Source organism: Podarcis cretensis (genome assembly GCF_951804945.1).
Source record: "Podarcis cretensis genome assembly, chromosome: 5".
NCBI classification, from domain to species: Eukaryota; Metazoa; Chordata; class Lepidosauria; order Squamata; family Lacertidae; genus Podarcis; species Podarcis cretensis.
This window is the reverse complement of record NC_137174.1, coordinates 44,653,721-44,671,648: the sequence shown is the minus strand read 5'-3', so window position 1 is coordinate 44,671,648 and position 17,928 is coordinate 44,653,721. Positions and strand designations below refer to the sequence as shown.

Sequence of the window (17,928 nt, the reverse complement as noted above, 5' to 3'; positions counted from 1 at the left end):
ACACAGAGAGCGAGCAAGTACTTCTCTACCTTTACAAACAGGTGTTTGGGATGGTATTTTAATGATCTGTAGAAGCAGGTGTATTATCACCAAGCTCTAATGGCTAATATTCAGATCCTTCATGTAAAGGCAGACTTCAATGCTGCAATAGAGGATGGAGATCGACAGAACTCCAGGAGAGCCTAGAGAAGTTCAACATACTGAAGCAGTGAACAGATGACTTGTAGCAAATCACTTGACTATCACTGCTCCTATAAGCAAAATTCTGGTCAGGATTATATAGCTTAAGATCATCACATACACTGTTTTACTATTTATGTAAGGCATTTATATACCACTTAATCATTAGCATTGCTAAGCAGTGTGCATAAACCTAAACTAGTCAGAGAATATAATGATAAAAATTCATTGTAAAACTGAACACAACCCCTATGTCCTACTCAGCCCTTTGAAATTAAGTCATGTCTATTAACTTGGTTGGATCTACTCTGAATGGGACTTGCATTTAATACCACCTCTGATATTCAGTGGTGTAAATGTAAGTTGTTTCAGTTGTGCAAAATACACTTGGGATGCTATGACTGATGGCAGCTTCTTGTTAAGTGCACAGATTCACCCCCATGCAATGATTTGTAAGGCCCTTAGATCTTGAGTTCCGGCTGCTAGGCCATGTTTAAAATTATTTTGAAAGCTATTTAAAAAGTTTGGCATACTTGTAGTTGGCTGATGATAACATTGTCAAGAGAATATTTAAATATAGTCAACAAAATTAAAAATAAATAAAGCACAGACCCTAGCTGTCAGGAGTATAGACCAACCCAGCCCTCTGTTAACATTCTAGCTGCTCTTATTCTAAAATACACACAGCTATGGGGCTGTCAGATACGTTTGTGTGTATCTCAGTACCAGAAATGAAGATGCATTTGTTACTTTCCTTCTAAAAGTGATACCATGCCAGTTCCTCATAGAAGTGGTAGTAGCTTTGACAATTACTTCTCATCAGTTGGAGGTTGCTCAAACAGTAACTTTCAGAGTTGGAACACAACGGTGTTTGGAGTTTATTTCCAAATTTGGGATGGTGTTCTAATATTGAGTAATCTTTGCATTGTGTCAGTAGGTAATCTGTGTTGGCTTTCATTGAAGAAAAAGGTGCCAATTTTTCTTTTCTCGAAAAATATTTCCAATAAGAGAACAAGTTTATTTTATGCAAACACCCAACTATATATATCATTTCCCCCTAATTTTACATATATACATTTTGCATATATAATTTTCCCCTAACCTTACTTCCAGGTGGCAGCATTAAATAACCATGAAGAATTGGTAGCATTACTTCTAGAAAGAGGAGCAGATCCTGATGTTAAAAATGAGGTAATAGCAGTAAGAGTAGCTTTTTCTGCACCTGTTTTACACATACATCCAAGAACTGTTTAAAATAACAAAATTAACTTTTTTTTTGGGGGGGGGATGTTTTTTTCAGTTTGGCAAAGGTGCCCTGGAAATGGCTAGAGGCATGAACAGACAGGTATGGATATCTTTTACTTGAACTCTTCTCCTGATTTCTATTCTTTAAGCATTTTATCCTAATTTGCTATTTTTCTTCCCTTTTTTAGAGTGTGGTTTCAATAATAGAAGAAAGGAAAAGACAATTAAGTAATGTGAACGTGGATTCTTCTGCATCCTCTGCTACAATTGTGTGAAGCAGACAATTTGAAGCCTAATGTTACCTACGAAGGAGGTCAGGCCACAAGGACTAAATCTTAGTTGTTTTCCTTTTTCCTAATTAGCTGTTACACACTCTTGGGTGCCTTGATTAAAATGCTAACTTTGCTTCTCCAGCATTTTTCTCTGGCGTTTAAATTCATCTACATTTTAGCAGCATTATTTTCTCATTATGGTCAGTTTTTACAGTAATCCTATTTTTTGCTCTTCTGTCCTCTTGTTCTCATGCTAGCAGCTGTTCCTGTTTCATGCCCTTGAGTAGCAGCAGTCACTGACATTAAGGGCAAAAGTAGAACATGTCATAAATTATCATGTAGTTTGCTGTAGAATGCATGGCTTCTCAATAAATAAATAGGTGGCATAGTAGGCCAAATGGCCAGGGCGGGGGAATGAAGAACAGGATTGGGAGCACAACATAGGAGGTGGGGCTTAGCGCTTTGTCTCTGCCACGGCCCCAGTGGGAGTTGTGTACATGCGCGTACTCTCTCTCTCTCTCTTGTGATTCATAACGGGGGGAAATCTCCCGTTATGACCAATGGTAGCTTTACTCCCAAAAATACGTTGATCCCATTTTGACTCCCCCCCCCAACAGTTATATATTAAAAAACAAAAATCCCAAGGATGCCTGGGCATACTATATAATAAAATAATTACGTCTAGCTTGGCTCCAATGCTAAGTTCTTTGGATGTCCTTGTGCAGTGTAACTGGTTTTTGTAGAGCAGAAAGTAGGTAGCAAGATAATTGGGAGAGGGCAAAATGAGCCACTGTCCATGGAGTGGCATTCTGCCAGAGTGACCCTGAATTCCTAAGGCTTGTGCTGCCACACTAAAGGAATGACTCCTTGCAAATGCAGAATGGATTTTATGCAATACTTGGAAAAGTGTGAGTTCAAAGTGATGGAACAAATGCCATTAAGGACTTTATATGCCAATAGTATATTGGTCTGGTAAGAAATTGGTATTTGTCCAAGTTTCCTGGCCACATAGATGCACAGCAAGCTGCTCATTAAAATCAGATTCTCTCAGAGTAATTGTACATGCAATTACTGCAGTTTTTGTTCGGAACATAAACACACATGAAAGAATTTAGAATGTTAGTTCGTGAGGATAGTGAAACAAGCTGGTTCAAATGGCTCAGTTGGTTAGAGCATGGTGCTGATAACACCAAGGTTGCAGATTTGATCCCCATATGGGAAAGCTGCATATTCCTGCATTCCTGCATATTCTTGCATTGAATGGGGTTGGACTAGATGGTTCTCAGGGTCCCTTCCAACTCTACAATTCTATGATTCTAAGTGACAAAAAGCTGAACAGCATAACAGAAAATCCATTCTAGAAACACTGTTTTATGTGAGTTAAGTCTAATCTTTCTGAGCAACACAAGACTTATGATGACATCAGAACCATCAACTTAGCTTTTAAAATATAATAATAATAATAATAATAATAATAATAATAATAATAATAGACGCTGTACTTGCTTGCAGTAAGTACACAAGTTGGAGGAAATCAACTTTTTTGGGAAGTATGTGTTTATAGGATTGCAGTCTTAATAGCACATTCAGGAGAATCTTATGAGATGATTATTTTCAATGTTCCCCGTTCTTTGCAAACAAAATAAATTGTCCCATACCTGGTCAACAAAGTATTCAAAGTTTTATTTCCTCAATAAATTATTCCATTTTCAAAACCTTTTAATAATTGCAGAAAACACAAATCAGTATATAACTAAGGATGTATTTACTGTTTATTTAATACAGAATACTTAATAGCGAATAGATTGTCCTGCTATTGAAACATGTTTGTAGGCTCTTAACATGTTACTGCAATAATCATTACAAAAAGTGTATAAAAGTAAGACAAACTGTTACACAGTGCATTATGTAGAAAGTTTTAGCAAACTGACATTTAACTGAAAGCATTATAAAGGTATGGTTCATAAAAATTAATGGCTTATGTCACTCTAATATTCATATATAGTGTGCTAAATGGTTTACAATTAACAGTCTTATCACCACAGTCTTAAAAACATCACATGGAAGAAAGTCCCACTGAATGCAGATAATGGAACTTAACTTCCATGAAAATGTATCAAGGATCAGGTTATCAGCAGTTAAAATATCAGTTGCTACTCTTAATGCAAAGAGTGATAGCACCTTTTGTTCAGTCAGTCCTGATGGCAATTCACATTGCATTTTATATGCCTGCTTCATGCTAAAAGAGATACCTAAATGTAAAGTATAACAGAACAATAAAAGGTCTGAAATGTCTTTGCTTCCCAGGATGATACAGGAAATTGTTTACTTGCATTATCTTGAGCAATAAAGACTATTTATTACATTGGTACAGTTACCCTGTGATGATGATTGCATGTGATTACAACTTAGAAGGGATATTCGAATCAGATTTATTTAAGGGCTGTATACCCAACGCTTTAACAGGTTCCCAGGCTGGCTTACTAGGTAAGTTCATTTGGTGGGTTTTTTTCCATTAATGCATTAACAAATTTATTATATATCAGGAAATGTAAATCAAATTGTATAATTCCAAGAACATTTTTGTTACATTAAAAAACCTACTATAAACGGCAATAGTTAAAAATGCAAAAATATGTCATATGTGCCTGATTAAACCTGCAACATAACTAATTTTGCACCTTGGTTCACTCTGAGTGTGCAATGAGAGCTTATTTAGAAGCTAAACTAACTTGAGGAAGAAGCATATCTGATGGTTTAAGGTGGTTTGGTTAACCTGTGGGCCTCCAGTTCTTGATGGACTACAACTCCCACCATCCTTGACCATGCTGACTGGGGCTGATGTAGTTCAGCAATAACTGCAGGGCCACAGGTCAGCTAGCCCTGATTTAGGGGCTCTTGACTCATATTTATTTCACGTTCAAATTAATTATGTAAATATTCAACAGATGTGGAAGCACATGGAGTTCTCAGTTTTATGTAAGCAAAATTCAAAATTATGAACAAGGAGGGATGTGGAAGAGAACTTGGTATTTTCTGTTCATTTAAACAACAGTATTGAAACAGTAATATTTAATTACAGTACTTAACATTTATCTAGCATTCAAAACACCCAGTGTAGTTTGGGTAATTCCTATACGGCTGTTCCCCAAACCCTCCCTATATTGAGGGCTTAAGTTGATTAGAAGTGCCTTGCCTAAGGCTGCCTAAGAAGATTGTGACTGAGGCGATGTTTGATTTGGAGCTCAGGGATTATGCAGCGACAGGTCAGAATCAACAGCTTCTGAAACAACTTTGGACATCTCTGTTTGGAGTAATGTAAGCAAGACCCTACCAGTGAGACAAAGATCAGGACTGAGGAGAGAATTAGTTATCATTATACTAAGAAATATACAAAAGTTTCAATGAACTGAAAGAGGCTCTGGTCTGTTTCAACACTTGCTCAAAATCTGTTCTGTCGTGTCTTGTAATGGTTCAAAGTAGTTTAACTTTTACCAGCATTTTATAAAATGCTGGTAAACCACAACTAAAACTATTGGGCCATAATCTAGCACTGAGAGCATGCAGCTGGCCTGTGTTGTGGGTGGGGGAGTCTTTCCCTTCCCCTGGCTCATCCAGAATTGCAAATAAGCAAGCTGCAGTAAAGCAGCAAGTGTTATGAAACACTTAGCAGATGTCTTTAGGTAATACCTAGGACCTGACTGCTCACAGTGCAGGAAAGTAATGTATATCTTGGTAAGACTGGCTAGTGAACTTTTCCTTTTGCCAGTTTACTATAATGACTTTTGCTTATTTGCTTGAGTCAGCTGCTGCTCTTTTGCTCTATGGTTCGTCTGCTCTGTTTATGGCATATCCTAGTCTTAGGACAGGGAGTTAAAGTAGAAAAGGCATCTAGGTTCGTCCAAGTCAATATTTTGTGATTGCTCTGTGAGAACAATGTCTAATATTTGAGAATTCACAAAATCATTCTAAACTAAACTATGCTACTCAAAAAATTAACAGATTCTTTTCATCATTGAATCATTCCTGGGTTTAATTATTTGTTTATCTGCTATGTCATCCATGTTTAGAAGTTGTGGTTATCAATGACTGTGTAGCAATGATCACTTTCCTCCCTCCACCATGAGACGCACACAGAGAGAATACTATTTGACTTTGCAGGGAAAATCATAGCTTCTTGGTTGGCAAGTCAGTCACTGCAGCAGACTTTACTTTGTAGGAGAATAATCAACTTTCCTTTGAGACATAATTGTTTTTACCTATTTTTTCTGGATTGCTACCTGATTTTGTTAGGAGGACTACAATGCATGCAAATCAAGTGGCCTAAGGTTTCATGATACAGGTAAATCGAGAAGCAGCCCTAGCAAAGGGACTGAGCACATGCTCTATATACAAAATGTTCCTGGTTCAGTGGAAATTATCTGGAATAAGGGCTGGGAAAGGTCCTGAAGTAACTGCTGCCAGTCAGAACAAGCAGTCCTGGGCCCAATGGTATGACTAGGTATAAGCAGCTCTTTATGTCATTATATGACACATAAATCTCAGCTTACTGAAATCTATTGTGCATGTTAAAGTCGAGAAAGAATATCGTGTTTGCCATTGAAGTGTGCTTCCCCAATCCAATATTTTTTTCCAAATCACATCAGAAGCTCCCTGACATGAAATGGTTTTCCTTTCAGCTGAATGTGCCAGCCCATAGGGAAAAAAGAAATGTGCACAGTACTAGCATTGACAGTGATATGAGAGCTTTTTCTGTGCATTGAATTTCATATGGATTTGTATCAGGGTGATGGCTTGTAGACCATAGAAATTTAAATCTGTTTAACATTATAATGTTAAATATATTTTTATCAAAATAAATTCCGTGCTTTAAAGAGAATGTAGGTTCATGTTACTGATAGTAATGTTATTGACAGTAATATTAGTGACTAAGCCATCAAAGATTAATCACCACAGATAGGAAAATTCTATTACACGATATCAATTCTGTTACAGAATATCAAGTGAAATACCTTTCATCAGAGACAATTCATATATTTGGCTGAGAGTGAAGAACTGGTAAGTGATGATAAATCAAGTGGAAAACATGTATGTGTGAATCAGCCTTAACATGTATGAGATAAACAATTTAACTCCACTGAAAAGCAATGGGCCTTCAGGACTCCATTGACTGCCTTTGGTTTCACTGCAATGAAAGCATACATGACCTTATCTAATAACGCAAAATTGTTTGAAAAGTGCAGCTGCTGCTTTAAAATGCTTAATTAATTAGATCTCTGATCCACTCTTTACCAATATGTCTTAAGGCAGGTTACCACTTTAACACACCGTGTGTTGCTTCTCCTTGCTGACTCCACAACAAGAGCTTCCCCTTGCTCACATCACAATAAGAGGTTTAAAAGCATTTTCTAGTGGGGGAAGCTGATAGATACAAAAACAGCCAGAGAAAGCAAGCTGCCATGAAATTCAGGAGAAACCTAGTGTTTGCTGAAGGCTAATAAACATAAGTATTTGCATTCAGCTTTGAAGTAATCTTGCCTATTTAAAAGGTATGTTACAATCCTTTGTGGAAATATTATGACTGTTTTGTATTATGTGCTGACTAGCATATTGTATCTTTAGTCTTGACATATACTACTTATATGACCTCACCTATCTCTCTCTGGTTAAAAAGATACTTATGCATGACTAGTTTTACCATGATGGGGATGCACATTAAAATACAAATTGCATTGAAGATTTGCAGTGTAATAAATATATGAGAGCAACAGTCAGTTACAAATTCTGATGCATGTTTTGACGCTCTTTACCCAGCAAATGATAAACATAGGGAAGAAATAGGGAAGAGCACATACAGATCCACATGGTGATATGCATTTAAAGACTACCAATCTGATTTCCATTTTGCGCATGCAGTGGTATATAGTGTGAACTGAGCTAGGCAGAGGAGGATTATGTTCCTCATGTGAAACCACCTGCCTTTTGTAAAGCACAGACTGTTCATTGATTGAACAGTTCAGTTCTTAAACAGTATTGCTTTAGCTCTTTCATGATTAGGAATAGAAAAAAAATAATGTAGTGATTAAAAAGGGAATTTACAAACCCCAGCATCTTTTTACGGCAATCACGCCTGAGGATTTGATTCCTGCTAAATAAAATAAAACGCTACTTTAGTAATAATCAAGTTGGGGTTTCCTATTAATGGCAGTCAAATGAAACAACATGGAGTGAAGAAAAATATACTACTCAAGATGCATGAAAGGTAATTTAAAGAGCCCCAACAGCACCTGCCTTTCATTTAAAATGAAATGCCAAATCCTATCTTTAAAAAGTTGAGTGCTACCATCATCAGCAACTCTCCTCATTTAGCATAAATGTTACATTGACATTTTCCAGAATGTCTTGTTGTGTAATTACTGATACTATAATTTATATCATATGCAAGCTTCAGGAGCAAAACTGTTTTCTGTGGATTCTTTCTTGCTTTATTGGTTTTGTTTGTGATGTGGATATATTTTATTTGCTTTGTTCATAAGCATGACTGTGTGGTTGCCTAGTTACAGGGCAAAGTAATTGGGAAAGTTAAATTACTTACTGGAAAAAGACAAAAGGTCTTCAAGTTCTGTTTCTCTGTCTGAAGAAGCACAGACACTTTGGATATTAGCACACTGCATAGGCAAGAGTAATGGCCAAAGGTCTAGGTGCTGGAAATAGTTATATAGCGTGGAACAAATAATTTGCCAACTTTATGTTGATATGAAAGAGAATATGTAAGCTGATTTTCTTTTGCAAGGGTTGAAATGAGAGTATCAACTGTTCAATACTGGTAAAAGGGAGGGAGAAAGGAGAATAAAGCTAGTTCTAATTGACTATTATGAATATGACAGGGGTTTTCCCCCATAAATATGCTGAGCTATAGGTGGAAAGGAGTCCATGTCTGGACTCCCAGTTCTATCTGGGCCATCCCAGTTGCCCCACCAGCTTGGGCTTTCGAGGCTTGTTGCCCAGACAGCTTCGGCTAGCTAGGCAGTTTGAAAGTTTATAGCCTTGTTTGCTGAGTACAAGTAAAATATGCATGCTACATTAGAACATTTTCTAGGGCATCAGAAAATTTCAAACTGAAAAATCTCCTATGCAAATTCTTCTAATTCCAATTGTTTCCAGAAAATCCACAGCAATGTTGCTCAGAAACAGGAGAGAGAGGAGGGAAAACCAGTAAACAATCTCTAAATTATGATCTACTGAACCACATAGTCCTTGTGCTGCACTGAGAATGCAAACTGCAGACTTTTCAGTGCAATTAACACAGAAATCATGTACCACATCCAACAAAAACAATGAATTTAAAACTGTCTTGTACAATATACAGTTTTTTTAATTAAGAAAACATGCTGAAAGCCTATATACTCTCTTGAAATACAGACTTTCAGTTAGTTTCAAACAGCTATAGCAGGCCTTTTAAGATTTAGAACACTGAGACATGACACATGTGGGCAGATGTAGGGGTTTTTCGCTGTATAATACGAGAAATAGTTTGTGTGATCTGTTGATTTATCGAAACCAGTGGGATTATAACTTGAAATCTGACAACTGCTCAATGAGAGCAAGTACTAGAGTTGAAGTGAACACTTCTGTGAAACTAGCTTTGAAAGCTGTTGCTGTGGCCTCCAAGGTCAAATATTAGAAACTTATTTGGGGCCAGAGTTCTCATCAAAATGAGAATGTTGATTTCTGGTAAGTCTCCAGTGGATTGGGGGTGCTGTGTGCGGCCCCGCAAAGGGCGCCCACTGACAGATGGGTGAGCGAATGACTAGCCTTTTGTTGAACCACCAAGTTGGCTGGGGTTAAGTATTGTGGTCAGAGCACAAGTAACTACTGTAGTGCTGTTTCAGCAGATCTAACCCTCTAAGCAGGGTTTTGCTGTGCACAGGATCAGGCCATTTATAATTTTTAGTTACAACACACAATGATAAAGGTCTGGTTGTATAGGAAAAACATGTACTTTGTAAAATCTGAATTTTTATGCAGAAAATGTACATCTGTTTGATGATAGAGCCAATATCTAAGACCTGATAAACCTAGACATGTAGGTAATTCTTTGTTTTGGCACTTACTTTCTTAACCTTCCTTGAAAATACACCCTAGAAGTAATATTTTCCGTCCATAGAAGTAATATTTCCCCTCCAGATTCTATTGACAAAATGTCAGCCGTTAGCCTTTGAAATTTCACCTGTCTCTTGGTTTCAGTAAAGTTTCAATTCAGCTTTAGTCAACATTCTGTATAGGAACAGGTCCAAACTAAATAAACTTTGAGGAGTTTGTACCAAACATTGAGAAATGTGTAATGGATGGTTCAAGACTGTTTAAACATCACAAAAATGGCTTCCTTCCTAGGAAAACTTGGTTATGGTTAAACAATATCTACTACAGTGCTCAGCACTGTAATAAATATTAAATATAAATTAATAATTTACAAGTACCTGAGCAAAGAAGCAAACCACCTTCACACAGCATAGCACCAAAGGCAGTAGCTCAGAGTTCTTTAAAATAATGGGTTTTGAGCATTAAAAATTCTACCTATTGATATAAAAATATTGATCTCCCAATGGAGATGAAAATAGTGCAAAATTCTGTCTTCACTTTCCAGGATACAAATGATGTTCCATGTTGTCATTTCATATAGGCAGTACTGCAGGCTCTAGGCATTTGAGGTGGTTGTTTAGGTGCAGGCCTGTTTAAGAAAAGGGTCAGAAACAGAATAATAAAATTAGCAAACCTGCTAATTGTGGAGCAACAGAAATTATGTATAAATATCTTGGCTTTAAGGAATTGTTAAAGGTTCTTTGGAAAACAGGAGCATTCCTCTCCATTCATTCAGGTCATGTAGGGTTTACTGGCATCTCTTCACTTTAATATTTTACTGTCATTTGTTTTATGCACATTTTATTCATGGCACAAAATATATTTTAACAATTAATAATTTTAAGTGGTTGTAATTTATGTCAATCAGCTTTTTTCAAGTCAGTGAGGGTACTGACATCTTGAAATGACAGCATCATTCAATAAATACTAGTGTCCTTAAACTGGTATTAATTAAGCCCCTTCCCCATATTTTATGGCAGAGCTTTGGTGGAATTTGTTTGTTTCAGGGAATTTTTATCCAGTCCCTCTCACCACATCTGATTGCTTCTCAAATTTACCACGTGGGAATATACTGGCTGGTAAGAACAAGCAACTGCAGAAGAACTGTACCTAAACACATGCTCAGGAAAACAGATGCTTATTTAGATAACTGAAACAATTTTGTGAGTGAGAAACTAAGCTAGCCATCACGGTACTTCCCAGATGTTGATCTGCCCACCAACTCTTCATCCCTGACCATTGCCCTTGCTGACTAGAACTGACGGGAGTTGGAGGGCACCATGTTGGGTATCCTTGAGCTAAGTTTTCCCAACAAAAAAGAGCCAATTCTAAGATATATTTTATAATATTTCTTAAACATGTTTTCTGTTGGAAATGCACAACTGAACAGCCAAACTAACCTGACAGGGGCAATTTGAGGCACAGGTTTTGGAAGCCCAAATACTTCTGTGGAGGAACTCTTAAACTGAGCAGATTTGTTCTTCTGAGGATCAGCTGGCAAAGGTTTTCGAGGAGGACTTGGCTTGAAAGATTCCTATAATACAATGTAAGTTCATAGAATTGTTACTATAAGATTAATGAAATAGCCATTTTATTATATAATTCTTCAGTCATGAAAGTATAATTTATTTCCCATAAGTCCTTCAAATCATGCTTTGAATTGAAACAAACATTAAAATTATGTGGCTCCTCACTATTTCTGTTTATAGAAAATGAAAGTACAATATTAATAGACAATATAGTGCTTTAAATTGGGGGGGTTTGGAGGGGTTATTGTCATTGTTACTATGGTATGTGTTTTTATATTATAAACTGCCCTGTGATCCTTGGATGAAGGACAGTATAGATATTTAATAAATACATCAATACTCAGCTACAAGTGATTGCCAAAGAAGAAAGAATATTAATGAATAAATAAAAAACCAAACAGGTGCAGAAATGATTCCCTCTGAAGGAGGTCCAAAATTATCTCTTTAAGCAAATCTCTAGTGCATTTTAATCACATGATTAAAACAAAAAAGAAAACACTGAGTACAGCTATCATGGGGACACCTCAAATTTACAACAAACTGAACCATAGATCTCTCCTATCTCTTTTCTTTTAGGCAATATGAACAGATTATTGCTGGATACAAATATAGGTATAGCAAATGCTGTTTCCATTTTTCTTTGAAAGATGGTACCAAGAGATAAGTCTGATGATCTCTTGTTAAGAATTGACATTACACACACACACACTTCAGTTGTTATGCCTGAATTGTTCAAAGTAGGTTAATTTCAAATAAAAAATTACAGTCTGTAGTAAGAGTGTCTTTAATTATATCCTATAAGGAGGAAATGCTGCTGTTAAAATACGTATCAGTAAAGGTGCTAGATTTCACAAGAGGAAAACCGTTCAGACTTTACATCGTTTTTTTCAGGCTTTACAAGGAAAACAAGCTGAAACATATGGAGAAGAAATATTACTGAAGTGTTCAGTAATATTATTGAAGTGTTCTCCTACTGGTTTCTCTGTCTTGTGATAACATCACACATACCATCTCGGGACTATTTAATTGCTCATCGTCTAACATTGTGTATGCCATCAAATGCCAACTGTCCTTCAGCTCTCTATATTGGACAAACAGGCCAAACCTTACGCCAAAGAATAAACGGACATAAATCTGACATCAGGAACCACAAGACAGAGAAACCAGTAGGGGAACACTTCAATCTCCCAGGACATTCTATACAAGATCTCAAAGTAGCTGTTCTATTATAAAGGAATTTCAGAAATAGACTGGAAAGAGAAGCTGCTGAATTGCAACTTATTACCAAACTTAAAACCATGGAGAGACCTGGTCTGAACAAAGACATTGGATTCTTATCTCATTATACATGACAAAACCATTTTTCACCTTCTCACCCCTTGCTTTTTCCTGTAAGACCTATTGCAGTCGTTAAGAGTCGTCAACAGGCTCATCACAGCTATCTGCCAATCACCCAACCCCACCACCCTTCTGAGTAATACCCCTCCCCACCTTCTCACTATATAGAAGGGTCTGGTGACTTCTGTTTTTTTTTTGTTTTTTTTTTTAATAAAATTTTTATTAGGTTTTCACATTTTATACACACACACACAACAAAAACAAAAACAAAACATATATAATTTCACACTCTTACTTTCTTTGCCCTCTTTCCTTGACTCCCCCCCACCCCCTCTTCATACATCCCAATTCCAATAATTAATTCAGCAAGTTCTTATCTCTCATCTTTAACATATTATTATTATTTTTAAAACTTAACTCTTTTTACTTATCCACATTTAACTTATCCAATTCTCTTATAAACATTAAATCTTTTTTCTAAGGTCGACCTAATTTCTCTCCCACGAATTTCTCCCTTTATATTTTAATTAATTATATGTCATGATGACCAAATACAAAAATCATAAAATTTTAAAATTCTGTTCTCCCCTCCCTCCCTACCCCGGTTTCCATCCCTTATGTCCACAGAAACAGTTCCTAGCCCGGATTCCTCACATCCGAGGCCTTCAAGTCTCTGTCAGTCTCTCTCCGCCGATTTTGTTGGTAACCCTTTTTGTTGGTCCTCAGGTCTCCAAGGAGTTCAGTCGCAGTCACACCAAGTTTTCTTCCATCCAAAATACTTAAAAGCAGTTGCTGCAAAAGGTCAGCTGCTCTCCCATACTCAAAGAGGAAGTCCCAATCATATTTCTTTATTCTTTTAAATTCCAGTATTCCAGGTACTCCAGGGACTTCCTCCTTCATCTTTCTCATCTTTCACAGATTTGTAATCCAAAGATCTTCTTTATTTCCTGACAATATAGGCTTCTGATTGGTATTTTCCTTTTCCGCTCCTTCTTTCCTCTCCACCTGTTCCAAAAATGTCTCTTCTGGTTCAGCTGCAGATTTCTTATTAGTCAAATCCTTTATGCATTCAGCAGAGTTGTTTGTTTTAGAATTCAAGGTCATAAGTTCTTTGTTCATAGCCGTACTCTGCTGTTGCAGGATTCCCACGAGAAAAAACATTTTTTCTATCTCTGCCAGTAATTTTCCCTCTGCAGCCATTGTAATGTCTCTAGTTCCCCCTAGGGGGATTCCAATTACTTGATAGTCCTTTTCCAACAGTCCGTTACTTATTGTTTATAGCTACGTTGTTTCCAACCACCTCAGTTCAAATGCAACACTTTTAATTCAGAGAGTTATTAAGTAACAAAGTTCTTAACTTTAACCGCCCGTTTGACAGCTCCTTTGACAGCTGTCAAACTCCTTATTCTTTTTCCTCCGGCTTACGCACAGGACACTCCCGGGTTCGGGGGGGGGGGTTTACACAAAAGCTTCCAAAATTCCTCACTTTCTCTCCAGCACAAAGACTTCTTCTGTCAAATTCATTGAAGTATCTTTTATCTGACACCAGAAACAATACTCTCCACCTTAGTTCTCCAATCCTTGCTTTAGATCGTTTGTAGGTAGGGGGGGTGCGGACTTCCCTTTAGCACATCCCCCGATTGTACCGAATTCAAAGGTATAAATTTTAAAGTCTAGATTCCAATCTACTCACGGGTTGTTTATTTTCCAGTCCGAATTTTGGGAAAAAAGTCAGCGCTCTCCGGCCATGGCTCGCGGCTACGCTCCACTGAAGTAGCGGTCTACTCACAGCACCACGCCGCTCCCCGTACCCTCTCTGTAGCCTTTAAAAAGGCTCTTCGTGGGTCGGGGAAGGCGCTTAAAGGTGCCCGCCGAGTCACCAAGTCCGCAGGCTTCCACGCCTGCGGTTTGTAAGGGTCCCCGCGTCGCCGGCGCGGTAAGACCCGTCCTCAGCAGAGCCGATTCCCTCCGGAGCTCGGAGGGAATCCGCCATTAATCCGATCGCGCTAACCCGGAAGCGGGGTCTGGTGACTTCTGTTTCAGTGTATCTGAAGAAGTGTGCATGCACACGAAAGCTCATACCAAGAACTAATTTAGTTGGTCTTTAAGGTGCTACTGGAAGGATTTTTTTTATTTTGTTTTCCCCAGGGAGTGTTACCATAAGTCTTTATAGATCAGATGGATTTATTCCTTTAGCTTTAGATCAGTAACTTTGAAGGCTTTTTAAATGTGTCAGTTTTTTTACAGGTAAGCCAGGGAAATGGTTTTCAATATAACCACTAGCTCTTGTTACTTATGAAAAAATGTTTTTATACATTAGGCAGTTATAAATAGTACTTCAATATAAAATTCCTGTGGACTGTCTTCGGATATGAAACATAAAAGGGTCACAATATACCCAATTTCACATTTTAAAACACATGCTTCACTGCAATACCTATATATCTTTCGATAGTGAGTTCCAGAGACAAAGGGTCAGACTCAGCTATGCAAATATTTTCCCTGATATTTTCCCCTCTAATTTTAAGCAATTGGGGAAGTAACAGTCTTGATGACATGATTGCATATGGGAGAGGAAACATATTTCTTTCCCTGTGGTTTGTTTTTCTTATCAAAATCACCCCTCTAAACTGATTTGGAGAAGTATATGAGGCCCAGAACACATTGTGCAATGAAAAGCCAGTCCAGTTCCCTGGGTGGATAAGAGCTGAGTTAACAGGCCATTTACCTCCTCCCATGAATTCCTTATTCTCTAAATGGCTCTTATGGCTCCAAATAAAATAAAATTGACTCATTGACTCAGTCTCCAGATTACAAAGACATCATATAGTACAGCCAATATGAAACTGCAAGGGGGTTGCATGTTTGAATGATTCTGCATGTAAAAATGCACTTCTTGCATTTAGAAAAATTAACACAGATAGGAAAAGGCAACACTTTCATTCCAGCTTCCCACAGGAAGGGTGTTCTTGAATTATGGGGTAAGGGGCATTCCTATCCTGGCACGCATATCGTAAGCATACACATCAGAAAGATGCCACAAAGTACCACAATATATTGGTGTAGCAGGAAGAGATGTCAATGGTAATATTTAGAATGGAGGTATGAACAATAATTACATGCCCTTTCAGCATGCCCTTTCACTCTGCTATGAAATCAACCAACAAAGACATAACAACAGAGAGAGATTGACTAAAATGGAGCAAACTATTCTGTGGTGTGATTTGAAGAATCAATATGACATCTAAATAGCTAGCAATCCAGTTCTGCTCTGGACTGATGGTGGCTGTAGGTGCCATAGAGTTGAAACGGATAAACAAACACGTACCTGATCACATCTGGGTGAGGGGCTGGCAGGCAGCAACCTTCTGGAAGTGGGCTGCGGACATGGTAATTCACACAGGGGTGGGACAATACGCTCTGGTGGGCTTGACCGTGGTGTATTCTGTGTCTTCACAGGATTGCTAGCATTACCTGTGTAATATCGTTGCAATCCTTGTGGATCATGTCTCTGCAGATCCATAAAACAATATTATACCAAATCAATTATAGTTTAAGCATAATGAGGCCAAAGTTTGGCCTTTTTAGATTTCACTGATTTGAGTGAAAGAGAGAAGGCAAGAGGAGGGGATCAGGGGGAAAGACTCTGTGTTCCAAATATGAGATTAACTCTCCCACTGAAATCAGTAGAACCTAAAATACTTAACTTTCACTGGAGTGGACCCTTATAGTTCTTCTCAGACGTATATTATAATTAGTAGGTGTAAACACTATTGCTTTCAAGATTGCTTTTAACTGCCACTTGTTTCATTTTTAATATGGCCACTTTACCTTTCCTGAAGCCAAGGAACAACCAATTAAGGTTCCAGAAGCTTACTCGAACAATAATCCTTGAATGTTGGAAAGCATTGCCCCTGTCTGAGATGGTGGCTGCAATCCAGTGTCGAAATACATTTATTTATTTTCTCTATTTTCTCCATCTGTCTAGAACTTAGAGCCCAAAGTGCATTTTTAGGCCCAGATGGCTTTCCCTTTATTTCATGTATTAATAGAAATACTCTAAAATTTCACTATTTCATTAAAGCAGCCCATATAAAAATACTTCAAACTTACGGGAAATATTTTTATCAGCAATACTTTGTGTGAGAACCTACCTTAGGTGTATTCAAATTTTGTGACTTTTTCACCAGATTTGTACTATTGCGGGTTGTGATAGGAATATGATTAGGTTCAAATGAACTGGAAGGCCTTGCTGGAGTCACAGACCTGAAATACATACATGTTTGTATACTTTTAACAGAGGATTTTTTTAAAAAAAATCTTTACTTTCTTTAGTAAACAGTGAAAGTAAAATCCATCCACCACACTTGCAGCAGGAATAAAAAAATAATATTGATTTTTTTTGTTTAGAGCCACTAGTCTGTTAAATTAGCTCTTGCAATCTGTGGAAATGCTGCTTTACAACACCCGAGAGACTCTTCTAATGATGCTGGTGCTTAAGCTGTAATGACCTCAACTATGGATATTGTGGTTCATTCAGTGGACTAGAAACAACAATGCTACTCCAAGGTTTCAATATTTTAAGCAGGCCAAAATAAAGGCAAACTTCCCTTTTTAACTGCTTATCCACAAAGTGAAATAAAAAGAAGGGTGTGTCTGAATAGCAGGTCCCTGTGGCCTTGATGCAATCTGAGAAGTGCAATCTGAGAAAAAGGCAAGCATGTAGTTTTCTGAAACAACCCTCTTATATGAGGGCCTCACCACCTGTGCTAGTCTGGCAATGACCCCCATTTGATGCATGGGTAAGCAGCAGAGGGTGAAATTTTTATTTGCATGGAGCAGGGATGAACAGACCCATTAAGAGTCTGGTCCATCCCAGTTCTCAAAGGGGACAGGACTAAGCCCATTCCATTCTGAAGTGGAATTTTAAAAACCCACCTAGAAGCACACACCTAAAAACACAGTTAAATGTTCACACACCTCCATTCTCTTTCCCTATTGCCCCTTTTAAAACCTTTGAAATAGTGTTTCCAGTCACCTAAAAGCCTGAGTGCTAGAGCACAGGACTCCTTGTTATTGTGTGCCTTGAAATGAATGGAGAGTCCCTGTGGGAGTAACAAGGCTTGATGATATTCCATTGCTCCCAGCGGAAATTGTATGGGGGAGAGAATGCCTTTCCCACTGCTGCCTTTCCCACTGCTGTCACTGAAGATTTTTAGACT

General features: G+C 37.8%; 2 protein-coding genes across 7 annotated transcripts in view; one reads left to right on the top strand and one right to left on the bottom strand.

Moving 5' to 3' along the window:
• FANK1 (fibronectin type III and ankyrin repeat domains 1) overlaps positions 1-7,750 on the top strand; it is a 34,646-nt gene extending 26,896 nt beyond the window's left edge. For 2 of the 5 annotated variants that reach the window (XM_079977156.1, XM_079977154.1), the window contains exons 9-11: positions 1,294-1,371; positions 1,481-1,525; positions 1,614-1,838. In XM_079977156.1, coding sequence (XP_079833282.1) covers positions 1,294-1,371; positions 1,481-1,525; positions 1,614-1,700 — 210 coding nt within the window. In that variant the 3' untranslated portion in view covers positions 1,701-1,838. Of the gene's footprint in view, positions 1-1,293; positions 1,372-1,480; positions 1,526-1,613; positions 1,839-4,071; positions 4,185-6,692 lie in introns of those variants that run through there. The other 3 variants (XR_013839254.1, XR_013839255.1, XM_079977155.1) reach the window with 3 other exon arrangements.
• Positions 7,751-9,227: 1,477 nt separating this feature from the next.
• ADAM12 (ADAM metallopeptidase domain 12) overlaps positions 9,228-17,928 on the bottom strand; it is a 191,498-nt gene continuing 182,797 nt past the window's right edge. The window contains exons 20-23 of one of the 2 annotated variants that reach the window (XM_079977124.1): positions 16,861-16,972; positions 16,035-16,217; positions 11,240-11,373; positions 9,228-10,428 (exon numbers count right to left, since the gene is read on the bottom strand). In XM_079977124.1, coding sequence (XP_079833250.1) covers positions 10,368-10,428; positions 11,240-11,373; positions 16,035-16,217; positions 16,861-16,972 — 490 coding nt within the window. In that variant the 3' untranslated portion in view covers positions 9,228-10,367. Of the gene's footprint in view, positions 10,429-10,820; positions 11,374-16,034; positions 16,218-16,860; positions 16,973-17,928 lie in introns of those variants that run through there. The other variant, XM_079977123.1, reaches the window with a different exon arrangement.